General features: G+C 34.0%; 1 protein-coding gene across 2 annotated transcripts; it reads left to right on the top strand.

Annotated features, from left to right (window-relative positions):
* Window positions 849-10,862, top strand: LOC109354228 (fanconi-associated nuclease 1 homolog). Of its 2 annotated transcripts, XM_019596579.1 has the most exons (16): window positions 849-1,017; window positions 1,900-2,110; window positions 2,587-3,005; window positions 3,098-3,202; window positions 4,718-4,976; window positions 5,060-5,122; window positions 6,885-6,959; window positions 7,081-7,199; window positions 7,901-7,971; window positions 8,057-8,144; window positions 8,236-8,376; window positions 8,449-8,669; window positions 8,975-9,248; window positions 9,375-9,608; window positions 10,044-10,478; window positions 10,598-10,862. In XM_019596579.1, the coding sequence occupies exons 1-15, from the start codon at window positions 919-921 to the stop codon at window positions 10,476-10,478; spliced, it is 2,814 nt and encodes a 937-aa protein (XP_019452124.1). In that variant the 5' UTR covers window positions 849-918; the 3' UTR covers window positions 10,598-10,862. The 2 variants fall into 2 exon arrangements, with proteins under 2 accessions (XP_019452124.1, XP_019452125.1); XM_019596580.1 differs by lacking the exon at window positions 10,598-10,862 and having other exon boundaries at window positions 10,022-10,188.

The following is a 15,414-nucleotide window of genomic DNA, read 5'->3' on the forward strand; positions in this document are numbered from 1 at the left end:
ACGTATAGGGTATTTTTGAAGTTGAAAAAAAAAATAGTGAGTGGGTGAGTGCTAATACAATTAATTGATGAATTATTAAGTAGTTCATGATTAATTGTCCTAATTATATCTACATTATCATTGATTTGAACTAAACTCAATTAATTTGAAGTCATTAATACATTATTAATGATGATAATGTGAACCATGTAATAATTTCTCAAATTATATCAACTAATTACTATGCCAAATTTATGAGTCCCTTTGGAGAAAAAGTTAAGGTACATTGATTCATGTAAGAAGTTGAGGTTGAGTTTCAAACACCAATCTACTTGATATGAAACTTAGATTGTAAAAAAAGACCATTGAAAAGGTAAAATTGATAGGAATGTAATATTTATGTTTACATAAAAATTTATATACATTTTATACATCATCCACCATTCAATTGTAATATATATTTAAAAGTCAATAGTAATTAAATACAAATAATAAATGATAACAGTATGATCATAAGTATGAATCCAATTGATATATTTTCTTAGAGAATATAATATAATGGATAGATATATATTTAAAAAGATTCCATAAGATGGTAGGAATAAAAAAAGGAAGGGTATCATATGTAATTGTGGAAAAAATGTATATATTTATGATATAAGAATTTTATATACTATTATTCAATTATCTACCAATTCTATTTAATTATCTTTAAAATAATAATACAAATGAATAATAAATAATACATTAACTTACACTTTCATATTACAATTTCTATGTACTTTAAGTGATTTTGGAGTGAGTGAAATTTATTGTAAAAATAAAAGAAAAGAAAAATTAGGGAAAAAAGAGGCTATATAGGGTTTCATCATTTTGGGTTTGAAGTAAAATAGAAAAAGGAATGAAACGACGGCGTTGAAGACTTGAAGTGGTTATGAAATGTCAAATTTGAGTGGAAGAGAAAGCTTGATTCGATTGATAGGGAAACGAAGACGCTTCCTTCCTCATCGCAATTCTATTCTCTCTATTCCTCTTCAGGTATTCTTCACCTTTTTCTATTCATTATATTTACTTTGAATTTCAATTCACTAAACACTTTTTTCAAAAATTTGTGTTTTTCTTTGTTGAAATAAGGCTAAAAAGCGTGTATATGAATGTTATAAGCTATTTATATTTCAATTAGTTTGTTTTTTTTGTAAGAAATGGGAAATTGCTCTGATGAGTTCTGTTAAAATTATTATATCGATTCTCGTGAGTTGGTTTTGGAGGGGAATGAGTCATTACCTTTTTCGACTTACTAATATTTCACGACTCTTAAGTCTTTATTTTTTTTCCCATTACCCTCTAAAAACTAACACTAACTCGCAAACAAAAGTTTATGGTCTTCAGAGTCATCTCGTAACTGTATTTCGTATTTCATGGTGCTAAAAAGCCTTTCCTTTTCAATCCCTCCACTACTCTCCAAAAACCAACTTACAAACAAAACTGCATTTCATGTCTATTTGCGAGTTAGTTTTTAAGGGTAATGAAGTGAAGAGAAAGACTTAGAAGCCATTAAATACATTTATGAAATGACTCTAAGTCTTCGCTTCCTCTCCAAAACTGAAATCGCAAGGTCTGTTTGCGTGTTGGATTTTAGAGGGGAATGAATGAAAAAAATGAAGACTTAGGAGTCCTGAAATACACTTGTGAGATGACTCTAAAGCTTTCCGTTTGCCTTTCTTCCCCTCCAAAACTTAACTCGCAAATATACCCTTAAGGTTTTAGTTGATGACACTGACTTTCTCTCAATGGTGTGTTAGTGTAGGCTACAAATATCAAGGGATGTTCATACAATTTCCTCTTTGTAAATGATAAATTATTTATGTCATTGCAATCGAGCATGCTTTTTTCTCACTTATCTTTTTTAAATGTATTTAGAGCTCTTTGAATCTCTGCACTGATAACAATAGCAGACGAATTTACTTGGGAAAGGCTGTGGAAGAGGATACATTGCAAGCTAACTCTAACCAGCTTGAGCCTTTAGGAGATAATGAGCCCGGAAATGGTGCATCTCCTGGTGATGAGGTTGATTGTCCAGTTTGTGGCTCTAAGATTTCCGGTGGTAACAATGAGATCAACTCTCATCTTGGTATGTTGTTTTATTTATTATCCCTGTTATATTCTCTTGATTAATGAAACCATAAATTTCATGCTCGGTTTTCTTATCTAGCTTTTCTTTCAAGGCAGAAGATGATTAAGTTGATATTAAACATGAAAGTCATACGCAATTTATAAGAAACTTTTAGATATCAAATTAAGAATATAAAGCATCTAAAGAATATAAGTCCAAGCAAGTGGCAACATATATGTGTAAAATAAAACCATCCAAGACAAAAAAAAGCATCCAAGACAAGAAGCTCTTCCATTCTTAGTGTTCCTTTGGCATCCATTAAAACAAAGAATTTAGAAAACAAAGCATTTTGATCTAAGATAGTTTGATTTTGAAAACACTGTTTGTCACAAACTGGTAATCCACTAATTTTTTAATTTATCTATCTTTTGTAAATCGTATTTGGAATAATCCCACTTGAATGACAATGCTGTCATGTCAATTTATGATTTCAGATGTGTGTCTATCCCGAGGAACAAAGCGGAAACTTACCCAGCGCACCCTACTTCAGTTAAACTTCAGCCCAGTATCCAAAGCGAAAATTGTTGCTAATGATTTAGTGAAGTTGGACAATCTTAGTAATGCATCACCTGTGCTGGCTATCCAGGAGGAAAAAGAAATTGAGAGTAACAAGTGTGAAGAATTGACTGAAAGTCTGGTCATTAGTCAGAAGATGGATTCTACGCATAGCGGCACCTCATCCTCGTCCCTGAATGATATGATGCCTGACAATTATAAACCCAACATTTTCGGAGTGACACTTGACACTTTTATCGTTGGCCGAAAATATGCTGATCAAGGGGAAATATGTCCTGGTACTACCATCTCTCTTCTGAGAGACCCTCAAAATATTAAGGATCCAAATGCTATCAAGGTTCATTTATTTTTGTCTCTATTAGCTACTGCCTAGCGGTATCATATCTTCTATATGTAATACTAAGGAACTGGTTGCTTTTCTTGGTGCAGGTTGTTTCTGCGGATGCTGCATGCTGTAAATCATTAGGTTTTATCCCCGGTGAGCTAGCACAATATCTGTCTCCTCTAATTGACAGCTATTGCCTTAGATTTGAGGTATTAAATGTCTTAGCTTTTATGTGCCGTTGTTTCTCCTTTGGGTTGTTATGTGTACTTGTGTCATCAATTATTGATATAGAAGGTACTTGAGATGCACATCATGTTATGACTCATTTTTTCCAACTCCACAGCTTCTGTTTTTATATATATTTTAACTTATAAAATAACTTCTATATTTATATAATGAGACTCTTAGAAGTTATTGGCAAATCTGGGGTGCTCAGTGTTAAGAGTTGAAGCACTTTTTGTTGATTTGTTTTAGTGGTTTTTGGTTGTAGAATGGAATGCAACATAACTGTTAAGGATTAGTTTTTTGCAGGTTAAATCAATCATTTAAAAAATAGTTGGATTGTAGTTTCATTGGGTGTATGTGAGAGCAAGGGGGATTTTCAGGCAATAGGAAGGGGTTTTAGGGTCAGATTTGTGGCTATATCGGTGCTTGAAACATTACTCATGGGTGTTAATTTTCTGGGTTTGATGAGTTTGGAGACTACTTAGAGAAAGAATCAACTATGGCTTTTAATGTGGGAGAAGAGAGCATTTACAACAGCATTCAAACCCTTTTGCGGCATAGTGGATTCAGCTACATGGATCACATGTTTTTTTACCGTGCTCAAACTTCAAAGATGGTGTAGAAATTTAGTCTATCAAGGGGGGGATTTATTTTTGCCACAGAAAGCTGTAGTTGGAAATTGAGAGGAAGAAGAAAGAACCATGTGCATGACATGTAGGGTTTGGTAAGATGACCCAATCAAGAATACTATGTACGAATTCTGATTTACTGTGTACGAATTCCTCCTACGAGTTATAGTACAAGAATTAGGAATGGAATCCTAATTCTATGAAGGTTGACTTTATACCACTTTCAAGCGCATGAGCGAAACTAAATGATCTTAAACGAATATCCAATTTTGTAACTTGTGCTGAAGCCCCAATACAAGTAAGGATGACAATGTTAGAAAGTAAAAACATACGGGAATCCTGCATTGGGAATCCTTCAATGTGTTCTTGAATAGGATTTTTTTACTACTCTTTGGTCTTCAGGTGATGGTTTTGGTTTTTTTGGGTTTCTTGGCAAATATGTAGAGGAATTAAAGCAAAGTAGAGAACTAATTTCTTGATAATTATGTTTCATTTTTTAGTGTTTTATTTTATTTGTTATGTTGGTGATGATAATCTCCCCCCATTCTATCTCTTCCCTTAAATAACATTTTTTCCTGATATACATGCATACATATATATATGTGTGTGTGTGTGTGTGTGTATATACATATCAAAAAGGGAAAACGTGACACCTACAAGAAATTGAACAAGGATCACTAAATAAATAACTGCCATGACCACATGAAGTAAATGGCAACATTGCTTCAAATTGAACACTCTGTGAGAAGCTGAGCGAGAAGGCACCTAAAATTTGAAACAATAAAATTCTGAACTTGAATAGCCAAGTTTAAATTTTCTTGGATAATTTATTCAAGTGCTTATCATTTTTCTCTATGGAATTTGTTCCAGGGACATGTCACTTCAGTTCCAGAAGATTCTCTTGATGTCGTTCCAATTCAGATTATGTGCCACAGATCATCAGATGGTGAAAGCGAGTATAAAGATGAGACTTTTAAATGCTTGTGGAAAAATGCTCAGCGTGTGGTTGAATTTGCAAGCAGGAGTCCACCTTCATCTGTAAAGTATCAGCTGAATTTTTGTCTTATGCTACAAGAGGTTTTAAAGAATAATAGTCACCTTCTAACAGAAGATGAAAAAATCCATATTGGTATTTATATATTAACTTGGGACTCCTATTTTCTTTTGAACTTTTTAATCAGATAGTTTATACAATATCTCTTCCATTTACAGAGTCATTCACTTCCCTATCCAATGACAGTCAGAGGCTTTTTATCCGGCTATACACTAGAAAAGGTTATTTGAATACTCAAAATGTTAACTTCTCATGTTTGTTCAGAGTGCTTTCCCTATATTTATTGTTGTTGTACTGCCATCCCTTTTTTATTATTATAATGGGGTAGGGAGTAATGAAATGTATGTAATTTTTGACCATGGTAAAAAGATGAAGCCCCCTTGAACAAATGATTTCATTAATAGATTTGAGCTTTCCAATATGTAGGAGTTTCTGGAAGAAACTATGTGTTGAGCACCAAAGAGGTCATAAAGACAGTTTTTCCTGCAATATATCCTTGGTTAGAGAATAGAGGCTCCTCATGAGCATTCTGCCATAGCCAAATTGCCAAGGGACATCTAACACCCACTTTTTGTTGAAATGAACATAAATAATTTTTTTCTATTTTCTACAACAAAGCCTTGAGGTCTGCTACATTGATCAAGTGATGCCATTTTCTCTTGTCAGAAACCAAATGTGAAGAGGTTATTAAAATCTGAAACTTTTGTGATGGAATTACAAAATGCCTGTAGCCTTCCTTTTCTTGGTCTTGTGTTACTTCTTAATTTTTGGGTTATCTCTATTCTCAATTTAATCAACTCTTCTAACTAGGGTTTCTATTTGTCTTCTTCTCACACACCACCATCTTTTCCTGAATTGGTGCCACTCCTACTTTCTGTCTAATACATTCATTTCAGATCTTATATTTTCTTGTGGAAACACTCTTATCCAACCAACTTTCTTATCTCTGCAATGATTAGGCACTTGTTGGCTCCTTTTAGTACCTTACACATTGCTACTTTATTCAAAGGAAAACAAAACTATCAGACTTGTCATAAAACTTAGCACTCTTTTCATTCTTCTACTATAGCCTTTGAAAGTAATAAAAATAAAGTATGATAAGCTATTTGTGCTTGATGTTATATGTAGTTGATCTTAGGCCTGGATAAAAGATGAAGGTTCTATTAGGTAATTGACAATCAATGTAAAACTTTGGCGAGTTTCTATTATATGGATCAACGATGTCATAGAAAGGTGTCACTCAACTTTAAGGGGATGCTTTATCGCACAACTATAAGAACCGCAATGTTATATAGAACTTAATGCTGGGTGTTAAAATGTCAACAAGAGAATAAACTCCATGCAGCAGAGATGAAACTTTTGTGTTGGTTGAGTGGACACACTATAAGGATAGAATTAGAAGTAAGTTCATCAAATAGAGTTGGATAACTCCTTTTGTTCAAAAGATGGTAGAGTTGTGCCTTAGGTGGTTTAAACATGCGTGAAAAAGAGCGTTAGAATTCCCAATGAGGGGAGTAGATCGAATTAAGCTTAGTCCAATTTCTAGAGGTAGAGGTAGGTTAAGAAAAACCATAGGCGAAACAGTTAGGAAAGATTTAGAAATCAATGCTTTGTTAATGAGCATTAATGCTGGCTAAGCTACCTTTGCCAAATTGATTTCCATATGACTTGTCTGCCCTGAAGCACAGAAAGCGGATTCGGTGCCAGATTACCCACATTATAAATGTTACAGTGAAAATGCCTTTTGTTCATTATTTATGCCATGATGGTACAATTTTTCTGTTTAAGATTTTTTGCTGTAATTTGTGCTTCATCTGTGTATCTTTAGGGAATGCTTTCATTTACATATTTGTAGAAACATAAGTGCACTGAGAGTTAACAAGATGGATGTCAGTGTAAATGGTTTTCTTGATGTCATGTTTTATGCACTGAAGTTGTGATTTTACGCACCGAGCTGATAATATTTTCTAAATTGTGCACCAGGGCCTTGGTTTCGCATGTCTAGTATATCGTATCCTGAAATAGTTGATTCTCAACAGGCAGCCAAGGGACTTGCTGGTAATTAATTATAATTAGTAAATTGTTTTTCTATCCCTGAAAATATATTTGTATTTCCCACTAGAAAATTCCTCCTATTACCATCTCTGTGACCTTTATCTTTGGTATGGTCAAATTGCAGAGAAAGGATATGCATGTTTTGTTGAAGAAGCAAATCAACTATGTGAAAGTGACATGAATGATATATTGAATACGCTCACTGTCTCTGAGATACGTGAAATTTGGTCTATGACTAAGAAGGTTAGAATTAGAGCCATGCTTTATTTACATGTTCAACATCATGCATGCATGAATGGATTTCACTAGTGTGAATTTTAAAGTCGTTTTGTTGTATAGCAGTTTCTACTTTGTGTACAAGTTGTGTGCTACCTGAGGTGACAACCTTGCTATTGATATTGTGAATTATGATTGAATATTTGTTTCCTTTGATACAGATGAAGTGATGTTAGTTTTGCCCATAACAAAATCTATCATGAATTTGGCATGATTTGACTTTTTTTGGTGAATGTTTTATTGATTGGCTTTTGTATGGTGAATGATCTGATTGTATTTTATATTTGATATTTTGAGGGTGAGCCTCAACGCAATGATAAGGTTGCTCCTTAATAATTTCTTGTTAGTTAGAGAGCAGCCTGAGCATATTATACATATGCATCATATTATAAATTTTGGAGCATTTTTGGACGGATCCTTCTAAATATGATTGTATCCCTAGTTGATGCTCCTAAATCAATGATTGGCTTCTGATGACTGCATAGAACAAGACCTACTTTGCGGACAGATACGGGTCAAACAATCAAACAATTGTGTGTTTCTCTGTATATTTGTTAAATACAGTAGTCGTAAGTAGGAGGTAGTGTGGTTTCAATGTGTTATTTGCTCTCTGTATAAAGTTTTTCATGAGGTACCTATAAAATTTAGTGTATTCTATTATGTCATAGAGTTGCGGTCGTGGGATGAAGAAGCATGATCTCATTTCATCTCTTCTTTCTACGTATGCTGAAGGACTGTGGTATTTAAATACTCTAATGTGTTCTTATAATTTGTGAATGAGTAAATTAGTGTTTTATTTAAGGCATGGTTCTTGTTGTATGCAGCCCAAGCCTATCAACTATGACTATGGATAGAACTAGTTCCTGCATTAGAATTTCTTCAGAAGCTGAATCCCTTGTGTGGCGTACTGAGGTGCCTTTTTCTTCCATTGCTTGTGTTGATTATGAAATTCATTTAAACCGAGTAACTTCTATGTCTGATGCAAGCTGTTTTGCATTTTCAGAGACTTTTCTTCTTAAACGGAGAACAGGATCTCTCATCCTTTCTACTAGTTGATTTGGGAAAAGTCAAGTATCCAACTTACAACTGCATAATATCAGAACCAATTTTCTCAAATCGCAGGGACCTGCTCTCCTTTGAAGAGGTACATGCCTAAGAAATGCTATTGGTCTTCTGTTCCTTCAGTGCTTTCTGTATTCTGATATTAGTTTTGCAGGCCATTGAAGTGGCACAAGTCATGGACGAGGCTCTTGATGAAAACAGAACTGACGTGGTAATGAGGTGCATAAATATTGCTGAGTCCTGTGTATCCACTGCTTTGCCAATCCAATGCTCAACTTCTGAAGCAGTAATTACATTTCGCCGTTCATTTACAGCATCATGGGTATATTCTAAAGTGGTCACGTTAGGGATATCCTTCCTCGAGCAAGAGCACAGGTATGAGAGTTCTCAGTTTAATGTACACGCACTTATGTCCTTTTTAAATAGTGAAAGAAATATTATTAGATTAGAAGGGATGATGTATCCCTGCAAAGAAACAAAGGAAAAAAAACACCCCATAGAAAACCAAAAACAAAAACATCCGAAGGAGAAATCAGAAAAATGAACCATCACCTTTTTCTGTTTTCCCTAAATGAATCTGTTTTCCCTTTTTCATACATTGACACAATGCTATCATAGTGGTTTATTTATCTAGTTGTGCACTCTACATATTTTAAAGAGAAGTGGTATCTGTTTGTCAGGTACACTGATGCAATTAATTTACTGAAGTGGCTTCTAAATTCTTTCACTTGTGATGCAAGAAGAGGATATTGGATGCAGAGATTATCAGTTGACTTGGAGCACCTGGGCTGCATGGATGAGAGCCTTCAAGTGGCTGAGAATGGGTTGCTGGATCCATGGGTACGTGCTGGTTCAATAATGGCATTACAAAGGCGGGTTCTTCGCTTAGGAAAACCACCAAGGCGCTGGAAAGTTCCTAGTTTTCGTAGGTCTGTTTTGAGGAAGATCCCTGAGGTAATTGCTTTTTTTAGTTTTATCATTACATGCTTCTGACTTGCTTGTTGAATGCCCAGTCACATTCACCATTAAATATTTACAGTAACTTATGGTCTTGGCACTGTGACTGTTGTGATGAGCCAGGTTTGTGTTCAAGGTAGACCTTTGAATTCTAGGATCGGAGAAAAGCACAGGTTCTACAATGAAGAGGGTGAGCAATGTGGCGTGGAACAGCTTGCCTTGCATTATTATGCCGGCGAGGGAGGTGGATGGCAAGGTATTCATACAGAGAGTGGCATATGGTTAACCATTTTTGGGCTTCTTATGTGGGATGTTATATTTGCTGATGTGCCAAATGTCTTCTATACTAAATTTCAGGTATATTTTATTAAATGAGCAATTAGCATTTCATCCTTTCTCAATTTTATAAAATGACAGAAGGACCAGATTGATAAACATTAGAAAGATACAGGGCTAAATTGACGTTTTTTTGTTAGAGGACCAAATTGAAACATAAAATTAATATAAAAGACTAAGATTATGTTAGCTTAATTAAATTAAATTTCAAGACAATGTGAATTAGTTCAGGCATTGCTATTATTTCCTTCTGATTATCCCTTCTACTCTATCTCACTCCTCTTCCTCAAAAGTCTTCATTTTGTTCCTGCTGCCCTTAATGTATTAGTTTTGCCTTTTACATAGTAGGGTTAAAAAAATAATAATGCTGGAGACTACTTTGTATTTCATTATAAAAAGCTATATTAATTTGTTGTAATTTTACTTATAAAAAGACTAAGGTCTTTGAATTTACAGAATGCTCCTTTGGATTTTGGCACTGATAGCTTTTATACGGCGAGAAAGAGTAGCATAGAGTCCCATCTGCAGCAAATTCGTGAAGGTATGGGTGAAGAGTTTCTTATTAAGTCATGGGAAACCCATTTTGGAACAGCTTGTAGAGGAATTAATTGGGAGCGTCATACTTTAGATGAGCTTCGTGCTGCTGTTACTTGTGTTGGGGGCCCTTGTTTGACTTCTCTCTGCCGACTTCTTGCTCAAGACAATAAGAGTTGGTCTAGTGGAATGCCTGATTTGCTTCTATGGCGTTTCCACGGAGAATACACCGGTGAAGCCAAGCTTGTTGAAGTGAAAGGCCCCAGGGATCGACTTTCCGAACAGCAGCGAGCATGGTTACTGCTGCTCATGGATTGTGGATTTATGGTTGAGGTTTGTAAAGTGAAGCCTTTGTAGATTACAAATCAGTACAAGTGTGCTTAAAATAACAGATGAAGTGCATCGAAGACGACATCTATGGAAAATGTTGTCACTTTATGAGACGTGTTCACCTTGTGAAAAAGCGCAAGTGCAACCATTGAAGAATCAACCCAAGTGCGTCTATCCGAGTGCATATGTGAACGAGCAAGTGGTCGTAGGAATTGAACCTGAAATTCATATCTTTAGGTTTTCGATTCAGCTTAATTGGAGAAGCCTTCTTACCAACTCTAGGATCAATATGTTCATCAACCTATACATTTACAGTGAATCTTTGAATATAAGCACAGACCCCGATCATCTTCTACCCTGTAATCAACTATACAAAGCACATGTTTTTTACTGTGGAGGCTTGGTGAAAAAGAATACTTTAGTCTGCCAGAGGCTGCCCCAAAAGAGTTATGGAAGACCACCGAGGTCGGGTGGCTGGTCAACATTGTAATCAGGATTAGTTAGAGAAACTCCTAGTACGTCGTACGGCTTGGGACTGGACGCGATCTTTGGTTCGAGCGAAGCTGGAAAAGTCATTATCATTGTTTTTAATCTATACATTCTTGTTGATTTATCTGCCATAATATTGAATTGCCTTCATCATTGATTGTAAATGTAACTTTCTCCATGTTTGATAACTAAAAACTTGTCTTTTCTATTATCAGAAAGATTAGCTGCATAACTAACATTGTTAGTTTATAAGCTTAGTATTAACTATTATTCTCCAATATTCCCTGGTGAAACTTAGGGTGGGTGACCAAATTACTGGAATCTAGAACATAACCTATGAAAATGTATTACTTAATGAGATATGTTATTTGCTAATTGAATTCTGCACCAGAGGCATGTTTTGGAATAGTTTAGTCTTATTTTAGTTATATTAAAAAAAACTGAAAATTGTCATAAGTATTTTTCTTCAAAATTTTTTTAGACTCACTATTTTTTGGGATGAAATAGACACATTCTCACTCTTTATGCTGTTTTTTGCATTTCCTTATGGTATTCTACTAACTTCTCCTTCAATTCAACTTTTGCTTTTTCCTCCTTCCAAAAATGGTGCCACCTTTTTTTCAATGGATTATCCATTTGGGGTAGGAAGCCACCCGGTTAAGCAATCTATGAACCCTCAATATTGCCCCTGTTCTTGCATAAGTGGACATCTTAAAGAATTTTTTATACACTATCATTACATCGTCCACCCATATTTCTAATACTAAAAAGAGCATTTCCGAATCATGGAATGGAGCCGAGTCGACTTAGGGAAATGGATATCCAAGTTCACAAACCATGATATTTTTCAGCAACCTTTTTTATACTCTGCTCAAATTTTTAATAGTGTGGAGTTGAGTTTCCACTAAAGAGAAGAAATGTTGGATATAGATAGTAGCTTTATACTTAAAATACAACATATAAATCCATGTGAATCTACTATGATCACCAACCAAAGTGAGAAAATATTTTTTGTTGTCATAAGTTGGAGTATGATAAGGACCCCATATGTCACAATGTGTTAGATAAAAAAAAAGGCATAGGAAAACTGATTATTTCATTGAAAAGAAAATTCCACAATTGAATAATGAAACTTTTTTATTAACCAACTATAAACATTTGTTAGACAAGTGACTAAGTCTATCAAGCCATAGACTATGGTCATTGAGCCACCTAAGATCTTACACCAACAATATTTTGCCAATTCTGCCATTTTTTAGAAAGAAAAATCACTAATTTTGTCTAGTAAAATAAGAATTTGCCAAGAGAAAAAGATTTGATATCATTATGAATCAATCAAAAAATTTCTGAACTAGATTTAATCAATAGGTCAATAGTGCTTATGTACATACACTTACCAAACTAAACCTCAAGCTAATCTAACTATTTGATCAATTAACAAATTAAATGGTGAATACAATTTGATAAAATTCCAAGTAACAGCTGGCTCATGTGTTGATGTGCTATTTATTTATATTTTATGTTCATCAATTATTTTTCCTTCAATATTGTTTTGATTAAGTTTATGTTTTGTGTTTAACACAACAACTTGTGCATATTACCACTTGTAGTGATATTTAAAATGTATGGCTTAGTGCAAGATTTACTATACAAATGTGCACCTGAGTTCTCCTCCAAGAGAATTCCATGTGGATATTGACACTAGTAGTGATTTTCTATGGGTTAATTGTGTCTCTTGCAGTGGTTGTCCTCAAACAAGAGGGCTCCCGGTAAATTCTTTCTTCTTAGTTTGTATATTCAATTCTAAGTTTTTAATTGTATAACATTAAGATGATATCCTTATTGTTTGCTTTTGTTATAGATTACGCTCAATTATTTTGACCCTGAGAGTTTATCGACTTCATCAATTATCTCTTGTTTAGACCACAAGTGTGGAAGTATTGTACATTCACAAAATACAGTTTGTCCCATCGACAACTATTGTAGCTTTAAAGTGTCAGTACATAGAAGGTAGCATGACATCAGGCTACCTTGTTTCAAATTTAATGAATGTAGCCAATATTGTAGAGGGATCAGTGGCACTAAATTCTTAGATAATTCTTCTGTGCCATTATTTTTTGGGTGAGTTGTAGCTTTATATCCCTTTTTGTTTTTAGCTGCTTCTGCTTTTCTCCTTGAAAGGTTTAAACTTTGGAAATGTTACTTTGTGTATTATGGATAAGTTGTAGCAATCTCCAGACTGGGAACTTGACATTGTTTGGGAGAGTGCTTGACGAGATATTTGGGTTTGGAAAACATGACATGTCTTTCATTTCTCAACTCCACTCAAAAGGAGTAGCTCCAAAAGTGTTCTCTCATTGCCTCAAAGGAGATATTAACGGTGGGGGCACACTGGTTCTTGGTGATGCTATGTAGCCATATATCATCTATAATAGTCCAGTTATTCCAAAACAGTAAGTGTGTCTTGAATAAAACACTATGTTTTAATTTCGACATGTGACACTTTCTATGGTGTTTGTTAAGTGCTATATATGTTGATCATCTCCATTATTTGATAAAATGTAGCATAACAAATTATTCGTCACTTCTTTTATGGTTATCATCTTGTCTTGTCATTTTTTTCTTTCTTTCTTTTTTAACCAAAGATGCGCACTAATTATTATGTCAGAGATTATGCAAAAGTTGGATTAAATATGCCACTATACAAAAAATATGTATATTGGAATTACTTAAGTGAAACTTGTTGGAAAATATTTACACTAATAACTTATTTGGAATATATTTCAAGTCTCATTATAATTTAAATTTGGAGAGTATCACTGTCAATGGGTAGATGTTGCAAATTGATCTGAAAGTTTTTAAAACGTCAAGTAACAAAGGTGTCTATATTGATTCAGGAACAACTCTGGCGTATTTTGTCGAAGGGGCCTACAATCTCATTGTTGACGTGGTGAGTTTTTCTTAAATTATTTCTATTCATCTAATTGATAATGATAGATATTTCCTTGTTTTTTCATGCGCTTCATGTGTTTTTAACAATAGTGTGATACCATTTTCTTTTTTCGAGATTTATCAATAATTAAAGAAAGTATATTATTTGTGTAGATTACTGGTACAATTCCATGATATGTAGGCACTATTGATTTCAATGTTACTTGGTAACCACCAGGTTATTTCTTGATTTTATTAACTGATAGCATATTAAAAATAAAGGATTTTTTTGTACTTTTGAACAAATCATTCTTTTCTAGTGTGTTAACAATCACTAACATTTTTCCTCCAATAAGTCTGAATTTTACTAATCATGCATCTCTAGTTTAAATACCACAAATACCTTTTACCATTTTCAGTAGTAAGTATTTAAACTTCAACATTCTAATAGGATTAATCTGTATTCATTATTTGCAAATACTTTCGTGATTAATTTTAGGCATGACTGAATGGTTTGAATAATTACATGTCTTTATTCCTTATATACATCAATTACTATAATTTCTATTTTTTTTTCATGTTATCTCACTATTGCGATGAGGACTTGTGCGTTATAGTTTGATGAAGGAATATAGTGCCTTGGTTTTCACAAATCCCAAGATTAGAGGTGGCAAAATTATCCACAATCCATAATCCATGCAAATTAAATTCATCCATACCCATCTGTTAGAGCTAATGGATTCAAATGGATATAATCCAATGGATAGTGTTGATAAGAATGGATTCAAATCCATCCATTATATCCAATGGATATCTGTGGATATATCCATTTGGATGGATACCCAATCCATCCAAAAAACAAAGATTCAAAAAATGATTTTTTGCTTTTCAATTTCATTAAATATTTAAGAAAATTAAATTTAAGCAAATTCATCTATGATTCTCGCTCTCACTTTTAATATTTATCATTTATAAGACATGTGTATGTAGTTCATATTAAAAGTTTATTCTAAAGTACATAACATATATAAATATGAGAAAAAATGTATGCATTGATAGTGTATGAGTTTTATACACTATCACTGCAGTTAGAAAAGTGAAGACTGTATATTAGCTTGTATATTTGGTACATAGATGAGTACATGAATATATACAACAATGATTAGAGGTGTCGATCCTACAATCATGCTAGTCATTATAACAATGATCCTATAATGATTAAAATTGACTAATCCTACATCAATTTTAATGTGCTTTGATCGAGCATGCATGACTGGATTTGAAGCTAATGCCTTGGCACTCAAGTTATCACACCACAATGTCGGTTTCCTTGGCTGAGGGAGTTTCAATTCAGTAAGGAGTGAACGAGTCCAAGCTATTTCAATAGCTAAGTCAGCCAAGGCTCTATATTCTGATTATGTGTTGGACCTTGAGACTACTTTCTGCTTTCTTGAGGATCAAGAAACAAGTGTTTCTCCAAGAAAAACACATTGACCTACCATAGACTTTTGATCATCCATACTAGTGGCCCAGTCTGCATTTG

The sequence above is a fragment of the Lupinus angustifolius genome, chromosome LG08, assembly GCF_001865875.1.
Source record: "Lupinus angustifolius cultivar Tanjil chromosome LG08, LupAngTanjil_v1.0, whole genome shotgun sequence".
In the NCBI taxonomy this organism is placed as follows: Eukaryota; Viridiplantae; Streptophyta; class Magnoliopsida; order Fabales; family Fabaceae; genus Lupinus; species Lupinus angustifolius.